Source organism: Monodon monoceros, unplaced genomic scaffold (genome assembly GCF_005190385.1).
Source record: "Monodon monoceros isolate NGI ecotype Baffin Bay Population unplaced genomic scaffold, NGI_Narwhal_1 Super_Scaffold_7, whole genome shotgun sequence".
NCBI classification, from domain to species: Eukaryota; Metazoa; Chordata; class Mammalia; order Artiodactyla; family Monodontidae; genus Monodon; species Monodon monoceros.
In genome coordinates this window covers 61,808,534-61,828,616 of record NW_021703784.1, presented here as the reverse complement: position 1 = coordinate 61,828,616, position 20,083 = coordinate 61,808,534, and the positions used below count along the sequence as shown (strand labels likewise).

General features: G+C 38.7%; 1 protein-coding gene across 1 annotated transcript in view; it reads right to left on the bottom strand.

The window, feature by feature from the left end:
* The window catches only part of IPO7 (importin 7), a 44,084-nt gene extending 24,491 nt beyond the window's left edge, over nucleotides 1-19,593 (bottom strand). Inside the window, exons 1-4 of the mRNA XM_029208362.1 lie at nucleotides 19,375-19,593; nucleotides 6,956-7,037; nucleotides 3,808-3,961; nucleotides 2,521-2,679 (exon numbers count right to left, since the gene is read on the bottom strand). Of these exons, the coding sequence (XP_029064195.1) occupies nucleotides 2,521-2,679; nucleotides 3,808-3,961; nucleotides 6,956-7,037; nucleotides 19,375-19,458 (479 nt within the window). The 5' untranslated portion in view covers nucleotides 19,459-19,593. The remainder of the gene's footprint in view (nucleotides 1-2,520; nucleotides 2,680-3,807; nucleotides 3,962-6,955; nucleotides 7,038-19,374) is intronic.
* Nucleotides 19,594-20,083: the final 490 nt, after the last annotated feature.

The following is a 20,083-nucleotide window of genomic DNA, read 5'->3' as shown; positions in this document are numbered from 1 at the left end:
AACAGTATTGTTAAAAAGTCTGTTGGCTTTTTTTTTTTTAATTTTTAAATAATTGATTTTCCCTACCAGACTCCAGTTTTATCTACCGGTAGCCTTTTTGAAGGGAGAAAATGTATCTAAGAATGGAATATCTTAGCACAGTTTAAAAGGTAGACACTCTTAAAAGACTGGATTGTTTTTTCCTACTGGGAGAAATGAGAAGCAAAGTAAATTGCCAAGAATAAAAAACACCAAGAGAAATGTTCACGCTAATAATGACTGAGATTATTAAACAATTAACTGACAGACTTCTAAATATTATTTAATGTGCTGAGAAATTACACTTAGCATACATTTTAAAAGGTTACCTGTACATTTCTTTGAGTCAATAAAGCAATAACAATTTACAAAAGGAAGCCATTTGCACTCTCCAATCTGATTAGACAAACTATATTAATTACTGACAATATTATCTTTTAACAATAAAGGTGAGGACTATATTATATTATGCACCTCTCTCCATTATCCAACCCAGGTGATCACCCACATTAAGAGGGCTTGAATACCCATTCCATGTTAGATATTCTTCTCCCCTACCTCCTTCTCTACACTGAGTAGTGGACTGGAAGTTGGGTGGTACCATATCCAAACTAATGGGTATGAAAGTAATTTACGCAAGGAAACAAATATTATTTCATACGACCTGAAAGTTCCTGAAAGCGTGAAAATGTGACACTAATAAAAGCCTAGGGAGCGATCAAGATGGTGGAGGAGTAGGATGTGGAGCTCACCTCCTCCCACCAATAAAAGTCTACTACCACAAGGCTGCAGTGTGTCAGACTGGTGAACCATACTCACAGGAATCCTCAAATACTAGCCCATCACTGTTCTGTTAAAAAAAAGTCAACGGTTCATCATGTAAGAGATCACATACAAATCCCCCATCATGGCATTCAAAACCCTCTTTTAACACAGTCCCAATTTACCAATTCAAAATGATCCCCCTCTACCACCAAAAAAAAAAAAGAAGACAAAATGATCCCCGATTTCAACAGAAGTTATCCATACCATTTAGCGGTCTCCTCACTACCCACTAAAGACAGTGTCACATTTCCACCTCTGTACCTTTCTTTCTTTGCTCATACTATTCCATGTGGTGTGAGATGCATTCCTCTTCAAATGTTCCTTCTATGCTCCTTCACCTGACAAGCATTTCCTGAGGATCTATGCTCCTGAAGGCCATCACAACTTCCAATTTCTCCATGAATTTTCTTAGAACTGCTTCAGTCCACACAGATCCCTTGTGAACACCCTGTGCTCCACAATCGAACACTAGCTGAAAATGAACTGTAATTCCAACACTGTAGCAGCCTATGTCTCCCATTTTAAAAATCCCTGTCATACTCTCTCCTGCTAAGATTAAGGACAGGAGAGACAAACCTCCTCAATGACAATGAGAGCTTATTACTGTTATTCTCTCTCAGTTTAGTCACTCACTTACCAGAACTACAACTGGCACTCTGACAGAGGTTGGAGCAACAGCTGGAACATTCCTTAGCAGGAAGATGGGTAGCTGGTGGGAACACAAGAAAACACCAGTACCAATGCTGTAAATGGTTTATTTCTCTCCTGCTCAGAACAAAAGCAGCAGTTCATCAGCTACTTTGAGTTGGGACCCAAAAAGGGTATTGGAGGCTAACTACAAGTCCCAGAATTAGAGGGCTCACAATGGCATCTGTGTAGCTGTTAGGGCTGGAAATAAAGCCACCATCATGGTGTAAGTGTTCCTTCCTCATAATTTGCTAATATCAAAACTTTCAAGTGCCTACCAATTTTATTACTTTCACCACACACTTAAGAGAAAATCTCTGCAACATTTGGCTTACTACTTTTAGTGCTATACCTCAACTTCCAAGGTTAGATTTTTTTCTGATCCTTAAGTCCAGGTCTAAAATGATCCCTAAATCTTTCTTACTGATACCAATTACTTACATGAACTATAATTTGCTCAAGTATGCCAACACTGAAGCAGATGACTATGAATCCCTCAAACACAATGATTAAAAATGATCATATGAAATTCCAACATATTCTTCTTAAAAAATTAGAGGTAGGTTCTTGAAACTTCACAAGAACCCAAATTAAGATAAAAATTCAAAGAAAGGCAGAATAAAGAGCTCTAATGATCAATGTACTTTGACCCCCTTCACATCTTAAAACCATATCTTTAGGCCTTTTATCACCACAAATTGAGGAGCCTATATTGAGAAGTTAAGGATAACTCGGGGTTTTGAACAGGGAAACAGATCATGATTAAGAAAAAAGGGCACAAGGAGTTTCATAGTTGAATCAACAGAAGAGACTGCAGAATTAAAGCAAGAATGCTATTTCAAAAGGAAGACACAATTAAAATCAACATGTAATTCACTAACTTTAGTATATATACCAAATGAAATTTCAAGATGTTCAAACCAATTAGCTTAAATTTCCCAAGCCTTTTCTACTTCTCAAAACTCTACAGGAATTGAGAGAGATACTTACTCATAATTTTTCACAAGCTGATAGAGGCAAAGAAGAATTCCTAGCCAACATGCACTGTTATCAGACTGAAGGTAAAAGCCAATTTTGTCCACAATGGCAGTCCAGCGACTTGGATAATCATGCTTGATGATATGATGAATGCATGTAGTAAGCTGTACCCTAAAAGTCAAAAATAAACAATAAGGAGGAAGAAATGCTACCTCAAGTTTTGTTAACTCATATAAAGAAAAAGGCTGTTTAAACAAAAATAAGTAAGTCACTAAGCAAAAACTGTTACTACTGACTCAAAAGAAACCCAACAATGTTACAAATGCAAGTGATTTTATTTTTATTTTTCATCCCCATCATCAACTGACAGGTTTCATTTAGAACATCAACTATTCTCATTAAAAATTCTACAAAATCGGGCTTCCCTGGTGGCGCAGTGGTTGAGAGTCCGCCTGCTGATGCAGGAGACACGGGTTCGTGCCCCGGTCCAGGAAGATCCCATATGCCGCAGAGCGGCTGGGCCCGTGAGCCATGGCCGCTGAGCCTGCGCTCCGCAACGGGAGAGGCCACACAGTGAGAGGCCCGCGTATCGCAAAAAAAAAAAAAAAAAAAATCTACAAAATCAAGGGTCAGGACAGAAATAAAGACGCAGATATAGAGAATGGACTTGAGGACACAGGGAGAGGGAAGGGTAAGCTGGGACAAAGTGAGAGAGTGGCATGGACTTATATATACTACCAAATGTAAAACAGATAGCTAGTGGGAAGCAGCCGCATAGCACAGGGAGATCAGCTTGGTGCTTTCTGACCACCTAGAGGGGTGGGATAGGGAGGGTGGGACGGAGACGCAAGAGGGAGGAGATATGGGGATATATGTATACATATAGCTGATTGACTTTGTCATAAAGCAGAAACTAACACACCACTGTAAAGCAATTATACTCCAATAAAGATGTTAAAAAAAAATTCTACAAAATCATACACAGCGAGCTTTCAAATATCAAAAGACTATACAATATAAAGTATATGACAGTATTCTATAACTTTCTATACCCCCTTTCATCTGATCATAGTATGTTTCACAAGTTTTACATGAAGTTTTGGTTTTTAATAAATATAAAATTAAACTGTAGCAAGAAAATAAAACAAAAAAGAATTCCCCTGTAACTGCATTTGTTAAGTTTTGTGCCACAAAAAATGACAGATTTTTATGTTCTGAAAAGATCCCCTCTTCTGCACCCCTCCAAAGCCCGCAAATTATGTATCTGCAACAAAGGCTAAGTTTAAAACATATATATACCTGATGAGCTCAGGAGAGTGGATAATGGCTTCTACAATATTTTCTCGAATACAATGTCGATCTTCTTCTGGAATAGTATAAGGGGATATATCCCCTGGTGCCGTTTCCCGATCAGGCCAATACTGTGTTATCATATTTTTCAAATAGATAACACCTAAAATATAGATCAATTTGACAAAAGAAAGTGAAAGCACTGTAAATATCCCTGTGTCTACACCTCAACTTATTTCTGTCAGACCAAACATTGCTAGGAAAGCTAACCTTTTAAAATCAAAATACTATATAATTTTAAAAGTTGATAAAACACAAGTTTAATGCTCAGCTACAGTAATCACCCACAAAGTTATTATTAAACATACAGTCTAAGAGAACTCTGCAAACTACAAACAAAATTGTTTTTACAACACATTTATACACAACACTTTTCATCCCTGTTTTCTGTAGGAAAGCTGTTTTACCAAATCCGCTTTTTAAATGAAGCCTCTAAAAACAAAACCACATACATATACCAAGTTTCTATAATTAATAACATTGTTATACAGACTGAATGTTTGTGGCCCCCAAAATTCATACAGAAACCCTAGCCCCCAATGTGATGAGGGGATGAGGGCTTTAGTAGGGTGATCAGCTAATGAGGGCTCTGCCCTCACGAATGGGATTAATGCCCTTATAAGAGACCCTAGAGAGCTTCTTCCTCTTCTACCATGCGAGGGTCTATGAACCAGAAAGTAGGTCCTCGGAGACCAAATCTGCCAGTGCCTTAATTCTGGACTTCTCAGCCTCCAGAACTGTGATAAATAAATTTGTTGTTTATAAGCCATCCAGTCTATGGTATTCTGTTAGAGCAGCTCAAAGTGACTAACACACACACAGGTTGTTATTTTTAATCATAGAAAAATTACAGTATATAAAGATTCTCAGTCAATAAATTTAAGTATTTCAATCATACACCACAATCATACCAATTCAAATTCGTGTTATTTTATGGGAGAATTTGCTATGTTCAAAAATTACAGACTACTACCTTCTGTCAGTTATCATACTGCCACCTTGCACATTGCTAGCTCCTTCTGTCAGTTATCATACTGCTAGCCTGCACACTGCTAGTTAACTCTAACTGAACTAGCTTGGTAATAATGCTTTTTATCCAGACCCCTCCACCCAAATGAGAGAGAAAGAGAATCCTCGAACACGAATGTACAGAATGTATAGGAAAGGGAAATTATTCAAAATTAATTTCTAAATTCTGCAAAACGCTGATTCTTCTCTGATTAGTAATTAACACTTACCTGGAGTCTTGTACCTATTCAAACAAGGATAACTGATACAAATATGATTTTTATATTCTACTTTGGTTTATCTTGGAAATTAAAATAATACCCCATCTTACAGCATTTCAAAAAAGATTACAACTACATATTAAAATATCCTTCAACAAAAGCTTTAATATAAACTACATCTACAGTCAAGAACACTGATTCAGCATGTGGGACTGACATATTTCAGATTAATACTATTTTATTCTTTAGTTCCAAAACAGAACAAAGATAGAAATTAAGACTTGATATAGCCCCTATGTCTTCCAGATATAGCCTCTGAGTATTTCTTTCCAACAAAATGCACAAAGGAAGTGAATATATATACTTATTTGTACACTTTTGATTCAGTATTTTTAAAAGTGTTTGCTTGAACAAAACACATAAACAGGTGAGAACTGCACTGAAAGAACCTCGTGATTCACAGTCTACTCCATCCAGAATGCTTGAGTTCTACTACAAAGACAGAATGAATGCATCTTTCAAAGTCTAGCAGATGAAACCACCATATACCATGTACTACAAAATATCATTCAATTATTACAAGGATGTAATAAATTTTAAAGTAATGATTATATTTTGAAAATTAGGACCAATTTCATAGTTTGGTTGCTTCTGGTTTTGTACATACTAATAAACAACTTTCTAGTAGAATTTAATTTTGCTAATACACATAATCAAGTTTCTAATGTGTTAAGGTCCCTCCTAAATGCCAAATGCTTTCAACATCTTAGTAAAATTTTGAGATTTAAAGGCAAAGATTCTTATCTAAAAAAATAACTAAATGGGAAAATGTTAACTTCATTAGTAAAAAAGAACTGACAGTTAAAATAAACAAAGCAACCTTTCCTATTTAACTAGAAAATTTTTTTAAAGATTTACTGCTGACCAGGGTTCAGCAAAATTACTGTATTTTATAGGCACAAAAAATGTCCCATTTTTGTGCTACTTATATACCAATTAAAAAAAATCATAAACAACTTACATTGATTCATTCATTTACTGAGTACCTGCAGTGTGTCAGGCAATACCTTAGGCACTGGGAATACAATTGTTAATCAAACAGACCTGAGATTAAATTCCAACAACTGAGAAATGGTTCACTGCATATGGCACATTATTGTAAATTATTTAGCCATTAAAACATAACTTTTAAGATAAACACTATGTAGAGAAAAGGGATGTGCTTACTATACATTAAATACCGTAAGCAAAAAAAATTCTTTTAACAAAACTGGTGTAGGGAAAAAGAACAGCAAGAAATAACCCCAGAATATAACTGGTTTTTCTAGAATAGTAAGGTTATTGGTACTTTATATTTCCTATAAGAAATACATCTGCAAATAAATTAAACAACAAGCATTAAAGAGGTCAATTCCATTATTCTGCAGACTAACAGATGATATCAGGAGCAGTATGCCTCATTTTCATAGACTCTGATACTGAGGGAATTACTCAATATTTTGTTGAAACTGGAACTAAGAAACAGTACCTTTTAAATGGTTAAAATAAAATAGTAAAAGCAAACAGCTGGAGGTTTGTATCTTAGAATCATCCATCATGGAAGAAAACAGGGAATATGGAGACTCTTTCAATAAACCCCATCAATTTCTCCTTCCAGCTTCTTTTTTAACTCAGTGAAATATCACATTCCTTTAAACTCTGTCACCAGATATCAAGGCACTTGTGGCAGTTTGTAGTAAAGGGAGCAAACCAATTTTCAGTGAAGAAAATCACTGAAGGGCCTTCCCAGGATACTTCTGCTATTCAACTATGAACCTTTGAAATGATATTATTTACATACATCCAAGAAAATAATTCAGGAAACTTGCCTGCCTGTCTCACAGGTAAATCCAGTTGTTCCGACATAGTAATCTGAAGCAGTGTTGAAACAAAATTCAGAGACTTGTGTGCCTACAAATAAAAAAATACATTTTAAATTTCTGCAAATAAATATTCTCAGTACTCTATTTCACTGCTTGGCTGGCACAAAAGGCTCTCCTCCACAAGTTGATTCCAGCCTTATTTCCTATCACTCACATATAAGGAACTCAAAAAATTCAGTAACCTAACTCCTAAAACTTTTGTATGTTTGCATTTGCCTGTGTACCAATGCACTTCTGACCTACACTGGTGGCAGCAGCTCAAAAACAGTGTCTTTTGTGATACCTATTTCCTCAATTCAGTAATAATTTCTCCAGAGACATTCTATGAAGTGGCTAGACAAAAATTAAATAAGTAAAAATTAACAGCCTGAGGGGCGGTTTCCAAGGTGCTAATAACGTTTCTTTCTTTTTTTAAAAAATCATTTATTTATTTAATTATTATTTGGGGGGGGGGGCTGTGTTGGGTCTTTGTTGCTGCGCGCGGGCTTTCTCTAGTTGTGGCAAGCGGGGTCTACTCTGCGTTGCGGTGCGTGGGCTTCTCATTGCAGTGGCTTCTCTTGTTGCGGAGCACGGGCTCTAGAGCATAGGCTCAGTAGCTGTGGCGCACAGGCTTAGTTGCTCCGAGGCATGTGGGATCTTCCCAGACCAGGGCTTGAACTCACCATGTCCCGTGTTGGCAGGCAGATTCTTAACCACTGCGCCACCAGGGAAGCCCGACGTTTTATCTCTTAACACGTCTGTTTTATAAAAGTGTGTCCAGTTTGTGAAAACTAATCAACTGTATCCTCACGATCACTTTTCTATATGCATATTTCAATAGGAAATTTAAATGAAGAGCTTTGAACATACAATAAAAGTAGGATACAAACTATACGATAATTTAGCAAATATATTTACATGAATATACAATGCAACATATACAGAAAACAAGGAAATACACCAAAAATGCTAATAAGTTGTATCTGGGATGGTAAGATTATAGAGGAACTATTGTATATGTTATTTTCTATTATCCAAATTTTATGCTATGATCCTGGGTTACTTTCATTAACAGTATAAAAGTTATTTAATAATTCCTAAATTTGTCATATTTGATTTTGATTTATTAATAAAGAACTGAAATCTCTTCTCATATGTGTTCTCATTCCCTCTCCCCCAATATAACCATTTCCTATAATGTTATCTCCTCCTTCCAGCCCAAGTTTTAGTATTTTTCTGCATGTGTTCGCATGGACACTAGTGATTTTTACTTTAGTTTCTTCCTTACAGACTTTTTTTTTCATATCTTTATTGGAGTATAAATGCTTTACAATGTTGTATTAGTTTCTGTTGTACAACAAAGTGAATCAGCTATATGTAAACATATATCCCCATATCCCCTCATCCCTCTTAAGCCTCCCTCCCACCCTCCCTATCCCATCCCTCTAGGTCATCACAAAGCATCGAGCTGATCTCCCTGTGCTACTCAGCAGCTTCCCACTAGCCATCCGTTTTACATTTGGTAGTGTATATATGTCAGTGCTACTGGAAATATGTCATTTCCAGCCCAGGACACTCTAACAGACCTATTTAACATCCCTACCTTCATTGTCTCACAGGATTCTCAGACTTACTATGTTCAAATCATTTTTTTCCCCTAAAAGCTGTGACTCTACTTCCTTGTACCACCTCTCCCAACCCTTGTCATCACCATCCTCACAGTTATTCATGTCTGAAAACTGAACGTCATCTTTAATACTTCCCTCTTTTTTACCCCAATATATCAGGCCCTATCAATTCTATATACAAAATGCTCCATTCCCATTATCACCAACATAGTCCAAGTGACTATCATCTCTCTTAATGTAGCCATCTGCCCCCCCAACCATTCTCTATTTAGCAGCCAATAATCTTTAAAATTGTAAACTAATCCCCTTTAACCAAACCTTTTAACAATTTTCTACTCTATTTCCTAAAGCCTAAAAGGCCCTGTGTTATCTTGCTCCTGCCTATATCTTCAGCCTCATTTAAAGAAACCTTCTCGGGGCTTCTCTGGTGGTGCAGTGGTTAAGAATCCACCTGCCAATGCAGGGGACACGGGTTCGAGCCCGGGTTCAGGAAGATCCCACATGCCATGGAGCAACTAAGCCCATGCGCCACAACTACTGAGCCTGTGCTATAGAGCCCGCGAGACACAACTACTGAAGCCCGCACGCCTAGAGCCCATGCTCCACAACAAGAGAAGCCACTGCAATGAGAAGCCCTCGCACAACAACGAAGACCCAAGGCAGCCATAAATAAATAAATAATAAAGAAACCTTTTCACCCCCCACTGCCCCACCTTAGCAGCCTTCTTTAGGTCCTTTCAACAATACACATTACCCCACTGCAGAGTCTTTGTACATGCTGTGACTTTCTACCTACAACACTTCTCTCCAGTGCTCCACCAGAGTTAACTGGTCCACAGCAGCTTCACATTCTTTGGGTCTCAGTTTAAACATTTCCTTAGAGAAGCATTTCCTCACTGATCACACTAGGGCTAAGCAGGGCTTCCTATCACTCTCATAAGCTCCAAGGTATTTTTACTTCATAATACTTATTACATATTTGTAATTATTATATTTGTAGCTGGTTTTATGTCTGCCTCTCCTATTAGACTTTAAGCTCCACTGAGAATAAGGACTTTACTGTATACCCAGTTCCTCATATGTTTGACATTCAAAATACTCAACAAATTTATTGAAAGAATAACAATGAATCAACAAAAAAGGGGCTTTGGAAGCAGTTCTGATCACCTAGGGGCTGTGCAGAGTGAAAAAGTGTATTTATATTTTTAGACCGATGAGCCCACAAAGACCACTACTATGGCACTTTTTAAGCCATTAATATTACAGTAGGGGGCTTCCCTGGCGGCGCAGTGGTTGAGAGTCTGCCTGCTGATGCAGGGGACACAGGTTCGTGCCCTGGTCCGGGAAGATCCCACATGCCGCGGAGCAGCTGGGCCCGTGAGCCATGGCCGCTGAGCCTGCGCGTCCGGAGCCTGTGCTCCGCAACGGGAGAGGCCACAGCAGTGAGAGGCCCGCGTACCGCAAAAAAAAAAAAAAAAAAAAAAAATTACAGTAGGTATCTTGTCTCCCGCATCAAATTGTGAACTCCTGGAATGAACTGCTAGAATCAGACAGTTATAAACATGAGTGATGTCACTTCCTACATTTTTAACTCTTGAGCAAGTTTGATTCAGCAAATCTAACTCTTAATTACCAAGTCAGTATAACAAAATTTACTTCACAGGATAGCTCTAAGGAATAAATATGGAAAGTATTTTGGCAAATATCAAGACATAACAAATGGGGAGTTCCCTGGTGGCCTGGTGGTTAGGATTCCGGGCTTTCACTACCATGGCCCAAGTTCAATCCCTGGTCAGGGAACTGAGATCCCACAAGCCGCGCAGTGTGGAAACACACACACACACACAAAGAATTAGTACAAGTGGACAAGACAATCCTACCACAAAACAATATATGCAATACACCAAAGCACTGGTCAAGATGGGAAAAAAAATGGAACACAGTGCTGGTAGACGTATAAAACGGTACAACCATTTTGGAAAACTGGCAGTATCTGACATGCACCTATCTTACAACCTAGCAATTTCCCCCTTATATATCCAAGAGAAATAAGTGCTTATGTTCACAATAATACCTGTCCATTAACAAGTGAATGTATAAACAAACTGTGGTACAATTCATACAATGAAATACTATACAATAAATTAAAAAAATAAAACCAACCTACAGAATCAAGCAATAATACAGATCTCAAAAATATTTTGAGAAAGAAGCCAGACTATATCACATACTATGTGATTCTATTAATGTGAAGCTTAACGACAGGCAAATCCAAGTTATAGTTAACAGAAGTCAGAAAAATGATAACCTGAAGACAAGTCTGAAGAGAAAATTCTAGGCCAATGGAAATGTTTTATCTATCTTATCTATCTTCCTACCTACCTACCTATCTTAATCTAGATGGTGGTACCTAGGTAAAAGCTGACTGAGCTGTACATATTTTTGAGCTCTGTGTTATATGTAAATTAACCCTCAATTAAAAGAAAAAGCCAACAACACTACTTTTACTTGAACATTCACAGCATTATTCATAAAAAAGTAGAAACAACCCAGATGTCCATCAACTGATGAATGGATAAGCAAAATGTGGCACATCCATACATTCATGTAACGTTATTCAGTAATAAAAAGAATGAAGTACTGACACTTGGTACAACATGTGTCAACCTTAAAAACATTATGCTGTGTGAAAGAAGCCAGTCACAAAAGACTACAGATGGTATGATTTCATATATATCAAATGTCCAGAATAGGCAAATCTATGAGCAAAAAGTAGCCTAGAGGGCTTCCCTGGTGGCGCAGTGGTTGAGAGTCCGCCTGACGATGCAGGGGACACGGGTTCGTGCCCCGGTCCGGGAACATCCCACATGCCGCGGAGCGGCTGGGCCCATGAGCCACGGCAACGGGAGAGGCCCGCGTACTGCAAAAAAAAAAAAAAAAAAATGTAGCCTAGGACTGGAGGTGTAGGGCAGAATTAGGAGTAACTGCTTAATGGTATGGGGTTTCCTTTAGGGGTGATAAAAATGTTCTAAAGTTTGTGGTGATGGATGCATAACTGTGAATACACTAAAAATCACTGAACTGGATACTAAAGTGGCTAAAATCAATAAATTTATTTTAAAAAATCAACAAAACTAAACACTGAAAACAAGCACTTAGTTTATTACCCTATTATTTTAGGTCGCTTTGAATGCCTTCATAAACAAACCAGCATAAATCCAAAAAGTACAACTGACCAAAAAAAAAAAAAAAGTTACTTTCAGACAACAGAGCTAGACTAATGGTAAGAAAGAAAGGATATTTCTGTCAGCAGGAATAGCACAAGCAATCTCAACCTGGGACATCTATCTACTGGCCTCATCCAGCTGAAATCCCTAGTGCAGGAAGCCTTGTATTCTCCCTAAGAAGGTAACAAATGGACTTAAATTAGTACTAAATATTAAAAATCAGGTTCTCAAGAAAATTGAGACAGAAAGTAGGTTCGTAATCACTTAAGACTGGGATGGGGATTAACTACAGACTGCAAAGAGGCATCTTACTGGAATAATGGAAATGTTCCAAAACTGGATTGTGGTAATAGTATTATCTACCAAAAATCACTGATTCCACTTAAAACAGGTAAAGTTTACGATATGTAAATTATACCCCAATAAAGTTTAAAAATGGGAAAAAACCCCCACGGATCTGTACAATTATAAAACACAGGACAAATAAAGATATACACTAACTATACAAGTCAGGAAAAAACTCAAGCATTGGGTAATCTCTAACAACTTTCTGGCATTCTTGGATATAGCAAACTATCACATATTTAGAAGAATTCCTATCACATGTTAACTATTACTATATTTATTAACTATCATAAATTTAAAGGTCTTGTTTTACACTATAAAAAATAAATTTAAGTAAAAATATCACTAGCATCAATTTTTATCACAAAGTTTGGCAAAACACTGATTAGGCTTGAGAAGATGCTACAATAAATCTTTTATTAGTCAAAGTATCTGGCTTCTAGCAGTCAGAGAACCAGGAGAAATGAAGCAACAAATGAGTCATTACATATCATTAAGTAGAGCTAAAACTGCTAATACTCAGGTTTAAAAGCTGCTCACCATAACACAAAACTACCTTTCCAGACAACTTCTTACCTTCTCATGATCTGTCATCATGCCAAATAATTCAACATTCATCCTTAACCCACCTCATCAAAATTCTTCAATAGCCCCAACTCCATCTCCATCTCCTTTAACTCCACTCCACTTACTAGTACTTACAACATGCCAGATACGACAGAGATAAAAGATCACCACTCTAAAGTAGGTTGGGAAATTAATTCTAATTAGACTGACAGGTAAGTATTTTAGTTAGACCCTAAAGGATTTAAACCCACAGAGATGGAGAGAAAAGATTTTTAAAAGGAAAAGAAGTATGGGTTATGTTAAAGAGATTACTAGAAAAATGAAAGAAAACAGTGGAAGACAAAAATGAATAGGTAGAGACTTCCCTGGTGGCGCAGTGCTTAAGAATCTGCTTGCCAATGCAGGGGACACGAGTTCTAGCCCTGGTCTGGGAAGATCCACATGTCACGGAGAAACTAAGCCCGTGCACCACAAATACTGAGCCTGTGCTCTAGAGCCCATGAGCCACAACTACTGAGCCTGTGAGCCCCAACTACTGAAGCCCGTGTGCCTAGAGCCCGTGCTCTGCAATAAGAGAAGCCACCACAATGAAAAGCCCGCGCACCGCAACAAAGAATAGCCCCTGCTCGCCACAACTAAAGAAAGCCTGCGAGCAGCAACAGAGACCCAATGCAGCAAAAAATAAAAATAAATAAATCTATAAAAATTACTCTTTAAAAAATGAATAGGTATATTGTGACCACATCAAGATCCATTAAGTGTGAACTTTTTTTGCAAGTTTTTACATGATCAGATCTATGCTGCAGGAAGAATAAGGTCCTGAAGCAGTATGAAGAATATAATTCTGGGATAGATGACTATTAAAACATTACAAGGGCTTCACTGGTGGCGCAGTGGTTGAGAGGCCGCCTGTCGATGCAGGGGACGCGGGTTCGTGCCCCGGTCCAGGAAGATCCCACATGCGGCGGAGCGGCTGGGCCCGTGAGCCATGGCCACTAAGCCTGCGCGTCCGGAGCCTGTGCTCCGCAACGGGAGAGGCCACAACAGTGAGAGGCCCGCGTACCACAAAAGAAAAAAAAAATTACAAGTAGAAAATTATTATTACAACAGGTAATAATAGGCCTGAAAAACTTCTACTCCACAGGTAGCTCCCCTTACTCCCCAAAATAAGTCAAACTACAAAAGAAAAAAAAAACGAAAGACATACATATCACATAAACAAATTTCCCCTGACCCTACTACCTTTTTAACCTACAAACTTATTCCTACCCCCTTACTAGCATTTCACTCACTAACCCTGTAATCAGAAATTTTCTCCAAGGTTGCCAATATTTTTAAAGCTCCCCTCCCCTGCCCCCACCAAACTCATTTTGCTTTAACTTCCCTCATTTAGAAATATCAACAACCCTTTCTTTTTCTAACAGCTTTTTTACTTATTACAAAAGGAATTCATGTTCACTGGTAGAAAATTTATGAAATTTATTTATGGAACAAGGAAACTAAACCTACAACCAATCTTCTTACTTGAAATTCCTTTTCTTGGCGCCCTTTGGCTTTTCTGCACAATTCTCCCATCTCCTTTTCCCTATGTTTCTCAATGTCCCCAAAATGGGCATGGCCCAAAGGGTATGCAGCCCTCTAGTCCACCCCACACCTCTGGATCACACTCTCTTCCTCTCAATTCACCTGCAGAAGAAAAATCACTTTTCCATTACTGCTTTCTCTCCTAAACTTCAGTTCCACATTCCCAATTGCCTACTAGACATTTTCTCCTTGGTGTTTCCAGCTCCTCGAACCAGACAGACTGTAGTCATGCTTTCTCCAATATCAATTTCCCTTCTAGACCCACATTTTCCAATGTAATCACCTAATGTCAGTATCTTTTAAAGCTTACTTTAAGACGTAACTTTTTATTAATTCTCACCATTTTGTAATGTAACCAAACAGACCTTCAATTAGTTACTGTACTTTACATCATTTATAAGGAAGAGAGGCGCTTAAGGGCACTATGACATCAGAGTTTACATAAAATGAATACAATCAGGTAATTTCAAGAGCCAAGGAATTTCTACCCTCTGCTGTACTAGAGGAGTTGACAAAGGCAAATACTGTATCTATTTTACCTACATGAAATATGAGGCATAGTGAGGTTAAGGCGGTGTAGTGGTAAAACCGGGACAAGGCTGAGGCTCTTCACTGTGTCCTCCTGCCTTTCATTAAATTGTGGTAATGCTTTCCAACTAAGGAGTTTTTAAAAAACTTCTTAATTATAAATTACTTAGCAACCAAAACAAAGTGCCCACTTTAAATCAAGCTCATCGTTAACATGCCACTGATAGAAACAGTAAGTAAAATAATGCATGCATCTATTTCTGAAAAAGAAAATTGTTTTCTTACAAATATTAATATGGTGTTATCTTTCTTTCCGATCTTTAACATGCTCTGTCACTGAGTAACTTCCTGTCTAACAATCCAAGAATCCAGGAACTTTCCCTCTCCAAAATTCACAACAGGATCTACTTCATGATATTCCTAATTAAAGAATGTTAACCTGCTCAGACTACAAACTATTCTATCTTCCAAAAACATACACCATAACCTCATAAATATTTGCTGAATTTCTAGACTTGCTAAATTGTCCTATAAATGTGCCGTCATTTTGCACTTTTCCAGAGCTAAGATTTTCACTGATTAAACATTTCATAAGCCTTTAATAAAATAAAATCAAATTAACCAATTATAAATAATCACTTTCGGTTGTAATAGTAACCATCTGTGAAGACAGCAGATGTGACTTAGGTAGTTCGTGAATTTTAAAGATAAACACAAAATATCAAGAAACTTACCAAAGCTATGTCCTCTTACTTTTTTTCACATAAAGCACGTGAAAAAGCAGCATTTCTGCCTACATAAGCATTTTACAGCAATTAAGCTTAGGAACTGAGGGTTTAAAAGAGATCTAAATGAGATTTATGGTTAGGAAAAATTTCAGTTTAAGGAGGTAAGAGGTTAACAGGGGGGGTGAGCAGCATGAGTAAAGGTTTGCATATAGAAAGGTTTCCACTGAAGAACACTGGCAGCTAAAGCAGGAAGAGAGCAGCGATATTGTTCTGTTATAATAATCTGCCAAAAACCTCCAGACATTTTTTCTTTATCTTACAAATGAAAAAAACAAGTATTTCTGAGTGTATGTGTGCGCATGCGTACAGACAGGAAAGGACAGTCTTTGTATTCAAGAGCAAATAGTCTGGAATATAAGAAACAATGTTGAATGAATACCAAATGCACATATTTTAGATTAGCTAAACAAATTTTTAAAAATTGCACTTCTAGATATACTAGAATATATAGTATAGAATTTAAATGAGAAGTGACAGATGTCTGTAACACAAACCTACTTTAACAATTCAAAGATGAGTATTCTTAACATTCTTAACATTATTCAAGGGCTTCCCTGATGGCGCAGTGGTTAAGAATCCGCCTGCCAATGCACGGGACACGGGTTCAAGCCCTGGTCCGGGAGGATACCACATGCCGCGGACCAACTAAGCCTCTGCGCCACAACTACTGAGCCTGCACTCTAAGAGCCCGCGAGCCACAACTACTGAAGGCCATATGCCTAGAGCCCGTGCTCTGCAGCAAGAGAAGCCACTGCAATGAGAAGACCGTGCACCGTGACGAAGAGCAGCTCCCGTTCTCCGCAACTATAGAAAGCCCGAGTGCAGCAACGAAGACCCAACGCAGCTAAAAATAAACAAAGTAAATAAATAAAATTAAAAAAGAAAAAAAGCACCCTTAAAATCCTTGAAGTGGAGGTGGTATAAAACATCTAAAGCCTATACTGTTCCCTATTATAACAGGAAGTCAGTAAAGCCTACCATTAACAAAGAATTGCAGTAACAAAACACAGTAATTCCTGACCTCATGAAACTCAAAAATTATACTGGGGAAACAATAAGTAAAATACATATGATAAATAAGTGACACAGAGAAAAATAAACAAGTGAAGGGAGACAAGAAACATGGTAGTCAGGCCACTCCTTAGGGATACAGAGACAGTTGAACAGTGAAAGAAGTTTCTGGGAGACAACTGAGTAAAAGGGGTTCCAAGCAGATGGAACAGTTAAGTGCAATAGCTGAGACAAAGGCACTTTTCGTTTTGTTTTTAAACCATCTGCACTCTAATACTTGGATAACATTTACAATTTTTATAGAGTTAGTGATTACTTCACTTAGCTGAAGAGATTCATTCAAATGGCAATGATCTTTTTCTTTTAGCTAAATGAACCAAAATGTAGCTTCAGTTGAATGAGACATCATGGACTGATTGGTTCACCCTATTTTATCCAAAGCAAGAAGAGCTTGCCAAAAATAAAATGCAACTTCCTCCTTCTTACTACAGTAAAGCTTCTTCAAGACTTATCTGGGATCTATTTCCTAAATCAAGGTTCTGCCACAAGAAAGTCAAAGCGAAAAGTATTCAAATGGAAGCACTTCATTAAAATGGAATCAAGATTAGAAATGAGAATAAATATTCTAATTAATAGAAAAGTTGTCTTAGGAAAATTACTAAAAAATCTAGGTGTAATGACAAAGAAATTTGCAAAATGTAAACATTTAACCATCACAGAAATACAGGCCACATATCAAATTTTTTTGAAAGAAAAGATAAGCAGTGTTCACTACTCCAGAGTATTTTAAAACTCTAACAGCAGCTTAAGGGTTAAGTAATAAATGCTTTGAATACTATTTTGATTTATCTTCTAAAAACTAGCTTGTGAAATACTTACCCCAGGTCTCTACTACAAGATGTTAGTACATACAACTGAACATTCAATAACCTGATTGAGGAATAAATGAATTTTAAATTTGCAGAAAGTATCACTTACCCAATTTTTCTACAAGGGAACCAATTCTTTCAAATAACAATTTTTAAAATTAATAATTACACACAAGTATTTTAGTCAAAATAATGTGCTTTTAGGGCAAAGTCATGGTAGAAATCACTATGACTAAACTTTTAGTGTGTCTAGGTTTACATATGCATTAGCACATCATCAACAAAATAATGTTCATCTTAACCTGTGTCTATCACAAAACAAATCAAAATAAAAAGCAATCCACAACTCCCTCTATGGTTTAGTAATGGTTCAAAGTGGGAATTTCTTTCAACTCACTATTTATATCCAAAAGAAATCTATCCTCCTCCCAAGGTGTCTTCAAGCCTAAGAATTTCAGCATCATTTTTGGCAAGATCTAATGGTCTTATTCACATATAAAATAGATTTAACTTTTCATTTTTAAATAATTTTACACTTAATTTGTCTATACTCCGTGGGCAGTCTTAAAATTTAAGTTCCTTGAGGCCAGGAATCTCTAAAACAGCATTGTACACTGAAGATGCTCAATTATCAGTACTCCTGGAAGTCAATATAAATAATGTTTTTAAATAATTTACCCACCAGCTAAGAAGAGCATAAACTAACTGAATTTCTATTTTAACGACGGACTTCTCTTTATGTAAAAAAAAAAAAAAAAAGTACACTAAACGTCACTAAAGCTGGGCAAATTCATAGGAAGGCACAGGAAGTGACAGCGATCCTTTAAAGAAGCCTTTAAAATACTCACTAAAATGTAAGTTACAGAAATTTAGAAACAAAGAATGAAACTGAAAAAAGTACAATAAAATACCCACATAATAAGGCTCTTTTCCAAAGGGTGGTCTCCTCCAAAAATATGGTTAAAAAAGAAACCAACGCTCAGAGAGTTGACATGGAGCTTGGCACGTTTCAAGGCACTGTCTTACATCGTCTCCCTTGACTGTCACAGCAAACCCTGTGGCCTAATTTTATGAATGGGAAAACTAAGCGTCGAAAGGTTAAGAGACTTGCCCAAGGTCAGTCAAGAAATTAGTGGTACAGCTCTAACTAGAAGGGTGCACTTCACCTGACACCTTGCACTATATCGCGCTGCCTCCCCGACCGAGGCGTTAACAGAGTAGAAGAGCAGTGAATCAGACTCCCATGGGTATCCCGCACTCCCCGCACCCTGCCTAAGAAGTGGGGGCTCGCCTCTGAAAGCTGTCCCTAGCAGCTCAGCCGGAGAGGAGAAAGTTGTGCAGGTCACCGATCAGCCCAGGGAAGTGACAAGCTGACAGGCACAGCCCCCAGTGGGACTAGCTCTGCATTCCCAGTAGCCCCTCAGAATCCGGGCGCCAGCGGGACTGCTACCGGAAACGTCTGAAAAACCTCCCGGTGACTTTCGCCTCCTCCTGGGCGCGAGGAACGAGCTGGGAATGAGCCAGAGGGCGGCCGGCCACCCGAGTCAGCCATGTGTCCAGCCCGTCACGCCCGCCTCGCCCCAGCCGGCTCCTCATGCCTCAACCGCAGCCAGAGGCCCAGCTCAGGATCCAACGCAAAGGCTGCCTTGGCCGCCGCCGCCACCACCGCCGCAGCAGCCTGAGGGCCCCGGCTTGGCACTCGCCGTCAGGTCCCCGCCCCACGGCTCCAGTTGGGCCCCTCAGCGACGCCGTCCCCGCCTCTGGCCAGGCCCGGAGGGCTCGGCCTGCCACAGTCCGCCCGCCCGCCCGCCGTCGCCACCGCCAGCCCAGCGTCCTTACTTCATTGAGCTGGCGCTCCGCGGCCTCACGCAGGGCTGGGTCCATGGTGCCCCGCAGGGCCTCGATAATGGTGTTGGGGTCCATCGCAGGGCGGACGCAGTCAAACCCGAAGCTCGGGTGCTACTGGGCCAGGAATAGCGCCCCTCACTGCGCACATGGACCCGCCGCGCTCCGCAGCGGCAACCGGCGCGAAAGGAAAGAGAAGCGCCAAGGCCCCGGATAGAACCTCTTCTCTTCGGCGTGGAGGCGGGAGATGCTCTGGCCACTTCCTGTCGGCGCTCCCGTGGAGCACTTTGGGAGATGTAGTCCACTTGGGTAGTCCGCAGCCCACGTGGCCCTGAGCTGTCGCTCCTACAGACAAGACCTGTTCTTCAGAAAGAGAAAAATGTTCAAACTTCACAGAAAGAAAATTAAAACAATCAGTTACACATAGATTCCACATAATAATATACCTTTGGTAACCATAAGGTAAGGCTGATGCAATGTGTGATGCTAGTAGCTGTGTAATTGAAGGAAGCCTTTTGAAAAGCAATTTGAGATGTGTTACTAAATGCCATAAAAATGTTTATAATCTTTGACCCAACTAATCCCATTTATGACACTTTATCCTAAGGAAATAACATAAAGGGTTAAATGACCTTTATGTGTAAAAGGTGTTTATCACATTACATATTTATAATCAAATACTAAAATTATGGGGTTTTTGGTT